General features: G+C 36.6%; 1 protein-coding gene across 6 annotated transcripts in view; it reads right to left on the bottom strand.

Moving 5' to 3' along the window:
- LOC127846342 (liprin-alpha-1-like) overlaps positions 1-16,176 on the bottom strand; it is a 77,124-nt gene extending 60,948 nt beyond the window's left edge. For all 6 annotated transcript variants that reach the window (XM_052377515.1, XM_052377532.1, XM_052377524.1 and 3 more), the window contains exons 1-3: positions 15,627-16,176; positions 3,269-3,370; positions 542-706 (exon numbers count right to left, since the gene is read on the bottom strand). In XM_052377515.1, coding sequence (XP_052233475.1) covers positions 542-706; positions 3,269-3,370; positions 15,627-15,866 — 507 coding nt within the window. In that variant the 5' untranslated portion in view covers positions 15,867-16,176. The remainder of the gene's footprint in view (positions 1-541; positions 707-3,268; positions 3,371-15,626) is intronic.
- Between the last annotated feature and the right edge of the window lie 209 nt (positions 16,177-16,385).

Here is a 16,385-nt window from a genome sequence, read left to right as displayed (position 1 = left end):
AAAATGATTTGTACCTGCCAAATGATATAAACTAGAAATTATCTCCCTTTAAAGCTTGTTACTTCCCTTGGATTTAGTTTTTTGACCTTTGAACTTGAAGGATGACCTTGACGTTTGAGTTTCACCACTCAAAATGTGCAGCTCAATGAGACACACATGCACGCCAAATATCAAGTTCCTATCTTCAATATTGCAAAAGTTATGGCCAAAGTTTTCGGACAGACAGACAGACAAACAGACAGACGGACGGACGGACAGTACGGATAACTGCTATATGCCACCCTACCGGGGGCATAATAAGGAGTAATAATGAGAGCTACAAAAGGAGCATTAGCACATTGCCCCTAAAAATGTGTTGTGGGCCCCAAGAGATTTTCTGGGGAATTAATCATCTAGTCAAGAAGTATTTAAAGCACAAACTTGGGTATTGTGTTCATAATTTTAGTTAATTTTTGCTTTGTCCAAATATCTTTTTTTCATAACCGACAAGTGAGCCTACATGAGACATGAGATTTTCCTACCGTTTATTACCGGTACATACCTTTTCATCGAGTGCCTTGTGGTGCTCAAACAGGGACTTGAGCGCCTTGAGGACCTCCACTTCACTGGACACCCCTGCAGGGGACGAGGCCTGCCGTTTCACCACCGTCATACGCAGTGAGCGCTCGTGACGTGACACCAGGCACTCCAGGTGCTCCAACAGTAACTACAGGGACACAACATGGCTGCATACAGATGTATTCTAGGGAAATTCACACATAATTTGAACCGTGTCATGTGAAGTTGGGTGTTATGCGGGTCTGAAGCTTTATTGGTCCTGTAAGACCAATTTTATCGTAAGATGCTCATTTGTTTGCTGTGTATGAGTATGATGTTAGCCTTGCTATAAGTAGAATCTCAGATCCTGGATTCCATACCCACTCTGGGAAAATTGTAACCTTTCTAAAAGTAAGATTCTCTTTTAATTAGCATTGATTAATTGATTGCTGAACACAAATATCTTGTTTGTATTAATGCTCATAACAATGTAAATTATCATATTTAAACAAGCTTTTTCTAGAGACTTTTACATGAACACAAGAAAATAACAAATAATCTGGTGATACTATCGTTTGGCATTAAATGTACATCATACAACACCAAACGTGTTCGTGCTATTATTGAAAGGGGTTTTATAGTGTTGATAAATTCTAATTTAAGTGCTCAATAAGAATGTGAGAGTACATTTGGGTTTGCATCGCACAACAGGGATACAAAGCAATATATGATTTGTATTGCATATAATGTTTCTAAAAAATTTCAAAAAAATTTTCATTATTAATGTACGTGTTTATGTCAAAGGGCGGATAATTTTCATTACTTATGATTTAACAGTTCTGAGTCACAAATGTGACAAAACAATCTGGACCATGATAATGATAAAATGTATACAAATCAAGCACTGCTGTACCAACCCCAGTGTTGTTGACATGTATACAAATCAAGCACTGCTGTACCAACCCGAGTGTTGTTGACATGTATACAAATCAAGCACTGCTGTACCAACCTGAGTGTTGTTGACATGTATACAAATCAAGCACTGTACCAACCCGAGTGTTGTTGACATGTATACAAATCAAGCACTGCTGTACCAACCCGAGTGTTGTTGACATGTATACAAATCAAGCACTGCTGTACCTACCCGAGTGTTGTTGACATGCATACAAATCAAGCACTGCTGTACTCAACCGAGTGTTGTTGACATGTATACATATCAAGCACTGCTGTACCAACCTGAGTGTTGTTGACATGTATACAAATCAAGCACTGCTGTATCAACCAGAGTGTTGTTAACATGTATATAAATCAAGCACTGCTGTACCAACCCCAGTGTTGTTGACATGTATACATATCAAGATATCAAGCACTGCTGTACCAACCTGAGTGTTGTTGACATGTATACATATCAAGATATCAAGCACTGCTGTACCAACCCCAGTGTTGTTAACATGTATACAAATCAAGCACTGCTGTACCTACCTGAGTGTTGTTGACATGTATACATATCAAGATATCAAGCACTACTGTACCAACCCCAGTGTTGTTAACATGTATACATACCAAGATATCAAGCACTGCTGTACCAACCCCAGTGTTGTTAACATGTATACAAATCAAGCACTGCTGTACCAACCAGAGTGTTGTTGACATGTATACAAATCAAGCACTGTACCAACCCGAGTGTTGTTGACATGTATACATATCAAGATATCAAGCACTGCTGTACCAACCAGAGTGTTGTTGACATGTATACAAATCAAGCACTGTACCAACCCGAGTGTTGTTGACATGTATACATATCAAGATATCAAGCACTGCTGTACCAACCCCAGTGTTGTTAACATGTATAAAAATCAAGCACTGCTGTACCAACCAGAGTGTTGTTGACATGTATACATATCAAGATATCAAGCACTGCTGTACCAACCCCAGTGTTGTTAACATGTTTACAAATCAAGCACTGCTGTACCAACCTGAGTGTTGTTGACATGTATACAAACCAAGCACTGCTGTACCAATCGGAGTGTTGTTGACATGTATACAAATCAAGCACTGTTGTACCAACCAGAGTGTTGTTGACATGTATACAAATCAAGCACTGTACCAACCCGTGTGTTGTTGACATGTATACATATCAAGATATCAAGCACTGCTGTACCAACCAGAGTGTTGTTGACATGTATACATATCAAGATATCAAGCACTGCTGTACCAACCCCAGTGTTGTTAACATGTATACAAATCAAGCACTGCTGTACCTACCTGAGTGTTGTTGACATGTATACAAACCAAGCACTGCTGTACCAACCCAATGTTGTTAACATGTATACAAATCAACTCTGCTGTACCAACCAGAGTGTTGTTGACATGTATACAAATCAAGCACTGCTGTACCAACCAGAGTGTTCTTAACATGTATACAAATCAAGCACTGCTGTACCAACCCGAGTGTTGTTGACATGTAAACAAATCAAGCACTGCTGTACCAACCCCAGTGTTATTAACATGGATACAAATCAAGCACTGCTGTACCAACCCGAGTGTTGTTAACATGTATACAAACCAAGCACTGCTGTACCAATCCGATTGTTGTTGACATGTATACAAATCAAGCACTGCTGAACCAACCCGAGTGTTGTTGACCTGTATATAAATCAAGCACTGATGTTCCCACCCGAGTGTTGTTGACAGGTTTACAAATCAAGATATCAAGCACTGCTGTACCAACCCGAGTGTTATTGCGCTCAGCCTTGAGTTCCTGCACCTCCTCCTCCCGCTCCAGAAGGGACTCGCGCACATTGTTCAACTCCTTCGTCAGTGAGGCCAGCTCCTATTTACAACAACAACCATACATACATAAATAGCTTATCAACATTAACGCAATACTTGTGACCTCCATTTAATATAACTTACAGCTTTGAATTATCTTACTCAGTAATGTTGTGGCATGCATTTGTGGGTTTAAAGACAAAAAACTTATTAAGTGGGATTATATCTTTATAATCTTTATCTATTCTAAAATGGACACTCATATATTTAACTTAACAATATACTAAAACATGTATACATATAGGTAAGTGTCAAAAACATGGGGCAGAAACAGTGCAATATATTGAAATATCATTTGCCAACCATGGGACATTGCAATTTATTGAAATAGACTTTGCCAACTGTGCGCCAAAACCAATACAATATACTGCAATATAAGTGGCCAACTTAAGACAGAAACAGTAAAATATATTGCAATATAATAGACCAAAAACTGTTGGCCAGAAACAGTGATACGCAGATACACATCTTATTAGAACATACATGTAAGAGCTTATTGTGACAAACATGTATAATTTATATAGGGAATAAGTAAAGATAGAACAATAAGGCATAGTCCATTTTCTCATTATTTATATATAAGGTAAGCAGCAATGTTCATTTATATTGATGTTCGATAACTATCAGGAAAAAAAACGCTTTTGTGAATTTTTTTTAAACGTATCAATCAATAACAAACATACTTTGACACTCCAACTTAAGTTATTCATGTTTAAGATTGCTGTATAAAATTGTACAATAAATGTCTTCGTGTTACCTTAATCAAGTTGAAAATACATGAATAAATACACAATCAAAGCAGTGTGCGAACACAGTATTAACAAGAGCTGTCAGAGGACAGCGCGCTCGACTATTCGAGTGCTTGACAGTATAAAGTAAGCCATCATGTGAAGGGGGGGGGGGGGGGGTATAATGTGGGTGTGTGATCATTTAATAGATGATCTTTCAAAAATAAGAAAAAAAAATTGGGGGGGTATTGAGTTGGGAGGGGGGGGGGGTTGGGGGGGGGGTCTGGGGGGGGGGGGGGGCGTGGGGGATGGTTTAAGTGGAGTGCATTGTGGTATGTCATGCTAGTGTTTTTGTCAATCTTTAACATAGATTTATCAATAATATGCATATTCTAAGTATAAAAGGGGCAGTAATTCTGTCAAAATGCTTGATACAGTTGTCTGCTCTTGTTTATAGGTTGGGGTCATGATGGTTAACAAGTATGAAAAATATGAAAGCAATAGGTATGTCAAGTGACATTGAAAATAGTTGGGGTAGTACGCAAACTTTAACATTTGCTGCATATTGTAAGTGGAAAAGTGGCCATAATTATGACAAAATGCTTGATAGAGTAGTCTGCTCTTGTTTATAGGTTGGGGTCATGATGGTTAACAAGTATGCAAAATATGCAATCAATATGTAAAGGGACATTGAAAATAGTTGGGGTAGTACGCAAACTTTAACGTTTGCTGCATATTGTAAGTGGAAAAGGGGCCATAATTATGACAAAATAATTGATAGAGTTGTCTGCTCTTGTTTATAGGTTGGGGTGATGTTGGTTAACAAGTATGCAAAATATGAAAGCAATATGTCAAGGCACAATGAAAATAGTTGGGGTAGTACGAAAACATTAACATTTGCACGCTATTTGCTAACGCAGACGCTAACGCCGACGCCGGTGTGAGTAGGATAGCTCCACTATATATATTTTATATATAATAGTCGAGCTAAAAAACACACACAAATCTTTGATATTATTTTATCTTAGTCTCTTCTTAACTACATTATGTAGCCCTTTCAAAAAACTTCAAGCTAACACAGAAGGGGCAATCACAAGATAGTCAAGATGGCCACGTCCATGCCATGGCAGGTATTTTTCGGTGTTTTTATACCTTTTATTCAAGACAAAAGCTTTATACCAACATGTGCTATCGAAAGCAGACTTCAATGCCCCATGTGCAAAGGCTGGTATCTGCAACCAGAAATTACACTTCCCAAGGGATGGAATGATTTACTAACACAGAGCACGTTACTTAGCAGCATGTAATTTGTAGTCCATAGATCTAAAGGTATGGAGATTGGGCCATTAAATATGACACTGGAGATGAATCAAGACCACTTGCAGAGCTCTGTACTTCCAGCCTTGTAGCATGGGATGCTTACAGCAGGCTAAGGCCAAACAGAGTTAAGTTGATGCATTGGATTGCTTTTATAATTATTTCCTTCCTTGATTAAATGACTCAAAATATGTTCAAATGTTAGAGGTTTATTATTTAATTTTCATTCATGTTTGAAACATGTTGAACATAAATCATTTTCAAGTAGATATAATGAAATATCACAAACCTTGTTGTGCATAATGAGTACTTATGACAATAATAGTCTTCACAGCAGTTTATAACCATACAGATTTAATACATTACAAGGTTAAATAGTATCAACTAATGATCTTACGTTTCTGAAAATAATAAAAGTATTGAAATTGATCCATATTTATTTTGCTCATTGAAATTGTTTGAAGGTTTTTGAAATTTGTTCACAGGCAAACTTATGACACAATATTTTTTGTGATAAATTGAATGATACATCAATAAAATATTACCAAATCATACTTTTTCTTAAGAATGATCAAAAGAAAACTAAGATTGTCACAACTACGATACATGTAGTCAACAAAATACAATAAAGTACAAGGTTTAGCTTGACAAAATTAACACGGCACTTGTTTACTTCATTACTGGATAGTTTCCTACAGTTGAATTTTATTTTGCTCATGCATGTTATGCACCTGTTTAATGAGACCATATAGCAGTATACCTCAATTGACTAAAATCACTTCCTCTATGGAAACTGGTACATTCTTTGAAATTGTGCTTAGATATTCATGCTTTAAGGTAAGTGCCAGGTTAACACTGGCAAGCTGTACTTAATAAAACAAGAGCAACGCAAAATGGGTGCAACGCTCAGCTGCGGGTGCATTTTTAAATAAATGAAAGCTTGTCAGAATTTTTTTTAAAGTTTTTAGAGGTCACAGTGACCTTGACCTTTGACTTAGTGACCCAAATATGGGTGTGTTGTGTAGAACTCCTCAAGATGCAGCTACATATGAAGTTTCAAAGTTGTAGGTGGAAGCACTTTGATTTTAGAGCCAATGTTCAAAATCTTGACAAAATGTTAAGGTTTTAGCACGACGCGGACGACACGACAACGGACACGACAAGCTGGCTATGACAATACCTCGGGTTTTCTCAGAAAACAGCCAAGATAAATATTAATGAATTATTCTTTAATTATCTCACCTGAACACATAAATGCATGTACTTTCCATTTCCGACAATTCTACCGACAACCCCCTTCACTCCATTTGACCATAAGTCTAGATGGACATTGTATCCATTGGCCATTTATCAGGTTAAAGGCCAATGACACTGACTACCGGTAGCAATGGGATGCATGGTTTTCAGAAATATTAGAACTTTGGTAACACATTTGAGTTTCTCTCACTGCACTTACAGCGCTGTGACTTAAAAGCAGTCCAAATGTTTGTATAAACTTGCACTATTGCAGCACTACCAAGGATCTCTGATTGGTCTGCCTTGAATAAACACACTAAAACATCATTAAAACAAAAGCTTCAACATTTTCAAAAATGCAATCATACCAACAGACCATGTAACATTGGACGGAGGTTCAAATATTGATTCAAAGATTTTAGTTTTGAATGGAAATGGCCTCCTATGGCACCAAAATTTGGCAAATCATTATAAACCAATCAAGCAATTTTAAAATATTATTTGTAATGTTAAGGTATTTTATTTCAAATGGAAGAAATCTTTGCAAATAGCATTGGAAAAATCCCATTCAATGTTTTCAACCAATGGACTACTGTGTTTTGGGAAGTTCGGGCCGCATTCCCAATGAAAAGGTACATATTTGTCCCAAATGGGCCCTACAATACCCCATTAAACGTTTCAAACTGATTTTTTTAGATTTCAACATTTAATTCCCATTCAGCGCTATAAGTAAAACCTAAGTCAATATAATTCTCAATTTTGAGAACAACACTATAATTTTCCAATTTTAGTCAAATCGTCGCGACTTTTCCAATCCACTTAGACCCGGGCCCAATCCAAAATGTTGAAAAACACACTGGACTTTTCATAATAGCATCTTTGCACATACATTGTACAATGCACTGTCAAAAACATCACTTAAAGTAAACCAAAAAAATCCCCAAAACTAATCGTAACCTGAACCACCAGAACCAGTCAGTATTATCACAATCCTACGCCTTTGTATGAGGCTTTCACTTTCTTCATTAGAGAACCATCGTCTAAGGTAAGCAATGCCATCATAGCAAAACACAGAGGAGCTCTGTCAGGATAGAATAATAAGGACACGTACATAATCACAATTAAAACACTTCTATATATTATTACACTTCAGCTAGCTAGGTATCCACCACATAATTAATTTAAGGCTAATTTTCAGTGAACACAACTTTGTTGACACACTTGCAGGTCTAGTACCTAAATAAGCCGTATGTGAATGAAATTTCTAGGAATAATTATAAATATTGAATGACCATCTACATGTAAGTAAATAGCAGAAAGTGTGATCCCACGTCAATGTTGACACTTCCTGTATAGGTGAACAAACATAAATAAAATATAGTTGTGATTCACCAGAGTGTATTTACCAAGCCATTCACGCCATTCTGCCAAACAAGAGGAATTCTGATACACTTACAATCAATATAATAATTAGACAATTGCTCCAACTGGAACCATATTTCTTGTACAACCGTTTCCCCAAAGGGACAGCCTGCCATAAAATGAGGTATTGTTATTCCCCATTATGTCACTGGACTGGAGTCATGACCAATGTTACACTTATTTTCTTAAGTGTATCATTTATTTATCAAAGAAATACATTGAAGCATATATGCTCCTTACATCTTGTTAATTCATAAAAATGAGGTACTTGACAATGTGTGTAATGATATAGCTCAAGATTGCTTCAAATACCTTGCAAACAGAACTATAATTAGCAGTAAAACTGTTTTATTGCCAAATTTGATCTTTGACCTCTCATTGTGACCTTGACCTTTAAGGCAGGGAGACTGGTGTTAAACTTGACATGTGGTCTCACAATGGTTTACATTTATTTTGGACCAAGTAATTTTCAATCATTTCCACCAAAGTTATGGCGGAGACAGGACATTTTGCACAAACTTGCATTTTGACTGCTAAATATCTTTTAAAATTCGATTGTTGGTTTGCATTTCGTGATTGCTCCACAACATCCCTGATGAAGAATACCTGGAGCAGGCAGGTCTAGCCTTCTGGGGGTCCCTGCTTGTATATAGCCCTAGATTTCCCACTGAATCATGCTTTCCTTTCCTAAGAAAATTAACATTTTGGACAGATGGTTGATTTCCCAGTATCAGCCACTAATATTAATGCAATATTTCTGTTTAAAGTATAGGACTAAATATAATCTACTTCCCGAGGCTGTATATGTTTTATACTTCCATAATACATTTAAAGGGACCTTTTCACATTTGGTAAATTGACAAATTGAAAAAAAAATGTTACAGATTGTCAAATGTTTGTTGTCACAAGTTATGATATTTGCAGAGACACAGCAAATTTAACATACACAACAAATATTTTAACATGCTTTAAAATATCCATTACATGTACATGCATCTTTTAACGATTTAAAAACCTGAAAATTATAAAGAGTTACAAACGTGAAACCATTGAATCATTTTGAGAATTCTATTGTTTCAGTTATATTTTGTGAAATTATGTGGATTGCGTATATTACGTGTTAAATACAACACTCACAGTATGAGAATGAATGGCTGAGTGCATGGTTAATGAGATAGAAGCTTACTCCAAGAGACAGTGGTAACTGGTTGGAGCGTAGTTAAGGATTGCTTATTTTTTCTTTAATTTCATTCTTGTTTTTCACTGGAGCTATTTAGTTCCAATGTTTACATTCATCAATTTAAAGCTTCAATGACAACCTTAGTTACTAGCCAAAATCTGTGAAAATGTCCCTTTAAGCTAACCATAAACAGTTCAAAATGAAAAGTTACTTGTCTGTAGACAACTATGACATTGAGACCTTCCCTGTTACATAAATCTTATTACATAATGATAACATTAAACTAAGAAAATATAAAATACTATTAATAAGGAACTTGTGAGAGGAGAGAAGCTAGATCAATTATGACTAATACTGCTATCTTGCTTTGATGCAGTATGCATTTCCTAAAATCAATAGAATACTAGAGGAAGTCTGGTAAGAAAGCCTTAACTAGGACCGCAAACTCTCCAAGATTCATGCAGTTTATATTAAATAGGATTCGTATTTGATATTTCTTTATGAAATTTGTTTATTTTTCAATACAAAATAAAATTATATTTGCTTACCTAGCGAATTGGAAAACGCTATGGCTAACAAAATATGAGGGACTTGCTGTGAAAAGGGAGTTTAAAGCATGTGTGTAAAGTGTCATCCAGTCATCCTATCCCTGTGCAGTCCGCTAATCTGGGACAACACTTTTACGCACATGGCGCATGAAACCCTCTTTCCACAGAGCATGGCCTTTATCATTTCATGAAATAAGAGTTGTGTTAAAACTACAGTTTACATGTACATTGTAGGTAGTATTATGTTGTTATAAGAAGGCGAAAAAAAAGTGGTTGCCTTTTTTGGCTAACAGACAAAATTGCAATTTTTTTTTTTTAAACTTTCAGCAATTATTCAAGTGAACATTTTGTCAAATTAAACTACTGTTATAAAAGTCCTTTTTCAATTTAAAAAGCTTTTAGTGTCTGTTTCTTTGAATCTGAAAGATACTGCTATGCAGTAGTACACTGTACTTTCTGTTGATAACAACGATGCGCTATTAATAGGTTTTGGACGTTACATCATGGTATGTGATGCCCATTTTTTTAAAGTATCTTCCAAAAAAAAGTTTACAACTAAAATGTAGGATTTACTGAATGAATGAGATTATTAGGACAAATCTTCTGACAAAGTTTCATGAAGATCCAACAATAAATGTGGCCTCTACAGCGTTAACGAGGCAAATATTTATGACGCACAACGGAAGACAGACAACTGACAAAAGGTGATCACAAAAGTTCATCATGAACAAAAAATATTATGCTCATAAAGATTGTCACCATTTGTGAAGATCAGGAAGTGTCATGCTGATTGAACTAAAAATGTGACTAAAAGTATTCACAATGTTTCACTATAAACAGCTGTGGTAGTGCGGTCTTGTTCGCTTACGCAAGTGAACCGGTCATGGGACAGTTATGTAACTTTGTGAGCACTTATGTTATACGGATATATTTATCGAATCTTATTAAAGAACGCTTATTTCCGGTAAGGATAACACCACTGACTGGTTGTAATTCAATTAACTTAAGGTGTCCCCCTGGCGACCATGTTTTTCCACCGATCAGGACCATTTTTTAACTCGTCCGAGATATCAATGAAACCAATGTTTTGAACAAGTTTCATGATGATTGGGCAAAAATTGTGACTTCTAGAGTGTTCACAAGGTTTCTCTATAGCCATATAAGGAATACTGCCCCGCCCCTTGGCGGCCATGTTTTTTAACGGACCGGAACCATTTTTTAACTCAACCAACATATCATTTAGACAAACATTTTGACAAAGTTACATGAAGATTGGGCATCAAATGTGACTTCTACAGTGTTCACAAGGTTTTTCTTTTTTTTTACCTAGTGACCTAGTTTTTGACCCAGCATGACCCAGTTTCGAACTCAGTCGAGGAAACAATCGGACAAATGTTCTGACCAAGTTTCATGAAGATCGGACAATAAATGTGGCCTCTAGATGTGGCCTCTAGAGTGTTCACAAGGCAAAATGTTGACGACGCACGACGGACAAAAGGTGATCACAAAAGCTCACCATAAGCACGTTGTGCTCCATGAGCACGTTGTGCTCAGGTGAGCTAAAAAGTTGTTTCAGATTCGCAAATTTTCGTTTTAGTTATGATATTTGTGAAGAATCCGCAATACTAAACATTTACCATGCTCTAAAATAGCCGTTATATGCATCGTTTAACGATTTAAAAACCTGAAAATTATAAAGCGTTGCAACGCGAATCGATTGATAATTTGGAGAGTTCTGTTGTTGTTGTTATTTTTTGTGAAACTACCAGGATTGCTTATATAAAGTATAAAATACTTTCAATAATGTGTGAGCATTGATGGCCGAGTGGTCTAAGTGGTAGACTTTTTACCCCATGACTCCAGGGGTCAGTGGTTTGAGCCCTGCTGAGAGTTACTTTTTTTTCTTTTTTTTAATTCTATTCTTGATTTTTTACTGGAGCCTTTTAGATCCAATGTTTACATTAATCAATATAAAGCATTTAATAACAAACTTTAAAACACGCAAAAATCTGTGAAAAGGTCTCTTTAAAAAGAAATGTTTATAGCACATATGCACGAATAAGTAATCTTTTTGTTGACTGGTGTGTATGTTTATCACACCACGATCTTACTTATAAACCTTAAATCAAACTTGTTTCGCCATTTAGTTGGCTGAGCGAATTTAGTTGGCTACAGTATGAAAATGGAGCCATGTTGTGCACTAAGTGCGTAAAACACAACAACCTGTTCAAATTTACTTCAGGTTCTACCAACTTTCACAAATCTACCTTAAAAGATCGCGAGAATAGACATTTGTTTGGTTCCGTGCAGGTCTCTATCGATTCCTCAATGCATCCGTTTCAGCCAACTTGTATCCATTACTGCATACTTACTTCTTTTCCCGTCGCTTTTCAGCGGACTGCACAGGGATTGCCAGATTATCCTGTATATTCCATTTTTAATAGTAAACTCAAGAATTTCATAAACATCAACATTCGCCTTTTTTATAAGTACATTGTAGCGAATGAATTTTGGCATGTGACTATTAAAAGATGTGATGGAATAATGTCCAATCGAGACGGGGTTTTCCAACTGAACCAACGTATGTCACCTGACTTGCTGTTCAATAAATACACCCACACTTTTCATGTGACGTTCTGCATGTCTGCATAGTTTCGCTAGCTTTTTACTTAGCGCAAAGAAACAGTAGAAATACACGAAGCACTGTTTATCTGAAGCTAGAATTTGGTGATGTCGTGTTAACATTAAAATTCAGAAGCGTGTTTAGGATTACAAATTTATTTATGCCAATTTGAGAATTCAACAAAACATTTAAGTGGTATGTAATGAATTCAACTTTAATTTGATACAATTCTTTACGAGTCGAATAAATGATTTAACTGTATTTTGCATACAATGCACTATGTCCACGAGAGGAGACAATGCGGGTCCGGGGATAAATTTCTTGCTCAGACAAATTCCAGCAGTCAGGGAGGGATTCAAACCAGGGACCTCTCGATCACTAAGCCAGCGTTCTAATATTACACCACTGTTCCCACTCATTCGTCGTCTGCATAATTTTACTGTAGCTAGTGCAGGCCTACGAGTGCTGTCGCTCATGCAAGCGTGCGCTCTCATTGGCCAGTATTGATTGCATACAACCACACTCCGCCCAGCTTAGCTAACAGCAGACTGACTTGCAAAACATTAGCTATCACGTACAACTAAAAACAAAGCTGAATTACAGCATGGAAAAGGCATGTGAGTACGGATTTGATTTCTGAAAACCACTGTCTGTCCTGAATCATGATGTCAGAATTTTACACGTATCATGAACAGGCTGACAGTTGGTATTTCAACAATTAAAGCTCTTGTTTGAAAGGAGGATTTGAGACTAAACAAGTACTTTTACCTTTTATGTATGTAACTGTGATCAAAAATGATTTGGATTCCAAAAAGAAAACAGATTTTTTAGAGTAACATTTTGATGACAAATGGTAATTGCAAAACATACATGGATTCTTTATTTGGCTCATTGGGTCATTGTCAACCTGAAATGGCCCACATGTCACCCTGGGGTGACTTCAAGTACCGCATCCAGGTATAGGCTATTGAGTATTGTGGCTTTTGAATATAATTATAAAGGGCTCATCCTAGAGGGCGACGTAGGCGACATTGTCGCCTTACCATGCTTGATATCGCTTTCTGATTACATCAAAGCGAAAACAAAATCGCCAACATTTTCTTATATTATTTTCTCCTTTGATAATCTGCCGCACGTGTGCGCAATGCCGTCACTAATACTGCCATTGTTTACTGTGTGCAATTATCGGTTATCTGATCTACTGATAGCGAGAGGATTTGCTACGCATCACTGACCGCTGATGCAAGTCGCCTTGGTTTATTCCATCGTATAGAATGCCAGGCTCCCGACCTCGTTAACAGTTTTTCAATCGGCTCTTGTTATTCGTCAAGGCTGCATGGAACCAATACAGCCATTGTTTACATGATGGTCATTTATTGTTATGATTGATGATTTGTACAACTTAAAACAGTCCAAATCTCACTGCTAAATTTCGGTAATAATACATTTGAGAACTGAGCTTAACAAATATCACAAACAGAGAAACAGACTTACAAATTTAAAGTTTAATCCAAAAACGCAGTAACAAGCACGTGGGAACATTCCATTAAAAGTCAATGACGCCATTCAAACATAAGAATTACCGGCATGCGACACTCAGTTGGGAGAATTACAATTAAGGGTATTTCAGAATGTTAGGGTGTGTTACATTAATTTATGTATAATCGAATAAAACACAACAAATCTTGAAATAATGAAGCTATGTCCGGCATAGAACAAAAACATGTATTGTTGAAGAATCCCCCACGAAATGTTTGAAAGGTTTTTAAGAGTACACGTTACTCTCTGTCGTTAGTCAAATTGCAAATTGAGACTGGAGCATAATGCGGAATTAATTGGGATAAATTGCCGATTTAAATTCAGTTAAAAATGTGCATATGCAATAAAAATCTAAGAGAAATAACCAACTGCTAAACAGTGACTAATTGTGCGCAAAGGGGATAAAATATAGCATTAAGAATATATAGTATTTGCATTGTTATTGTTATGCGTTTATTATATCGCCATGAGACATTGTCCGGTCTATTATTTATTGATTTCTGATTGGTACTGACATGAGCAGTAGGCCTAACTGATGAAACCTCTTCGGTACTGTCCGAAAACCGTACAATCTATGGATGTTGCTAATGTCTGTAATCTTGCTATTTCAAACTATCTATTAGCAAAGAAAAGCACTGCAATATTGTATTTTAAAGCAATATGTCAACCAAATAATATATTGATTGCGTATTTGCTGGGTTACAGGTTACTGGTTTTAATTTTCTGCCGTCAAACGATATGCATGTGCAAAAGACATATATCGACATGTTTTCGGACAGTCGTTTTCGGATACGAATGGTTCGTCAATTTTAATTATTGTTTACGTTCTTTATAACATTTTTATAGAATGACGAATAAACATGCAGTGTTATGGATGATCTGGTTGACAATATTTCGCAATGTACTAACCAGAAATTGCACCTAGAAAGACTAAAAAAAGAACAAAATGCTAGGGCTCTGCCCTATATTCCCTTTATCCTTCATCCTCAGGCTCATGGCTTAAGTAGTAATTACATATGAATGAAATGTGTATTTTGGCCAAATAAAACACACGTTTTACAGTTCTTAAGAGAGCAATATCTCTTTAACATCATGGCAGTTTAAAATAAAATGTTTAGTTAGTGTTTCAGCATATTTTATTTCAGATATATGTATGGTTATTAATTGTGAAACATTAATATTAAAGTACCTTTACGCGTTAGATCAAAGGTCCGCTCACTTCTCCCTAATACAATTGGAAGGAGAAGTCACTTCTCCCTAAAATTTTGGGCTAGGATGATCCCTGATTATATTTATATATACTTATATGATAAAATTCGTTTTAATGATTCTCAATGATTCTCAAACATATGAACAACCAAATCATGTATTTTTTGTTGAAAAAAGTAAAATTGTTGCAGTGAGTGTATTTATGCTGAATTTGAGGGTGACTAGAATCGGCTTGAATTCATCCCCGGGTGACAAGAATCGGCTTCATGTCACCCCGGATGACTACAGTCGGCTTCTTGTCACCCAGGGCTGACAAGCGTTGGCTTGAAGTCACCCTTAAAACCTTAAAAGGCTAGGGTGACAAGAATCGGCACCTAGTTAGCCCCGGTATTTGTAGGCCATTTCAGGTCGACAATGACCCATTAAGCCTTAATTTGATTGGTTCCTATACACACCTGAGGTTGTGTGGACTGCAGCTGACGCTGTAGACTGTCCTTCTCTTTTTCAATCTCTTCAAGTCGTGCCTGTGTATTAACCTGATGTTCCTGAGCATCACGTAGTGCTTCCATCAGCTTATCTCTCTCATCTAGCATGTTTACCATCAGTTGCTCGAAGTTTGCATCGTCCCCAGACTCTTGCGACTCACGATCAGTTGAGCCATCCTCCGATATCGTTGGCATAACGTCGCACATCATCTTGGACACTTAATTATGTTCTAGATACGTATTAAAGAGTTAGTACAATAAAATGACTCGTATTTGTGCCTTTCTGATCACTGTCTGACTCTGAGACTGATGCTGACTAATAACTCGATTTTTTCGTTATTTTCACTACAACGCGAATATATGAATACAGTATTAGCTTGCGTATTAAAACACGGTGTTTGACTTTCTTCGACGCTTCATATCGGAAGGAAACCACCTAAAACATGGAGGTTTCATTTAAAGATATCTTTTGATCATCCCGGTTAATAATTTGCATCTTGGCAGCCATTTTCTTGCGAAGTGTGTCATGCCCACAATGCACCTGGGCAAAGGGCACTAATTCCAATCAATCGGTATCAGTTTGTTTATTGTTACATCCCTTTAACCGCTTTTGTACAATGAATTTTAAAGGGACATTTTCACAGATTTTGGCATGTATTGAATTTTGTCATTAAATGCATTATATTGATAAATGTAAACATTGGATCCAAAAGCTCCAGTAAAAAAACA

Source organism: Dreissena polymorpha, chromosome 1, assembly GCF_020536995.1.
Source record: "Dreissena polymorpha isolate Duluth1 chromosome 1, UMN_Dpol_1.0, whole genome shotgun sequence".
NCBI classification, from domain to species: Eukaryota; Metazoa; Mollusca; class Bivalvia; order Myida; family Dreissenidae; genus Dreissena; species Dreissena polymorpha.
Note: the sequence above shows the minus strand (reverse complement) of the source record. Positions and strands in the feature narration are given on the sequence as shown.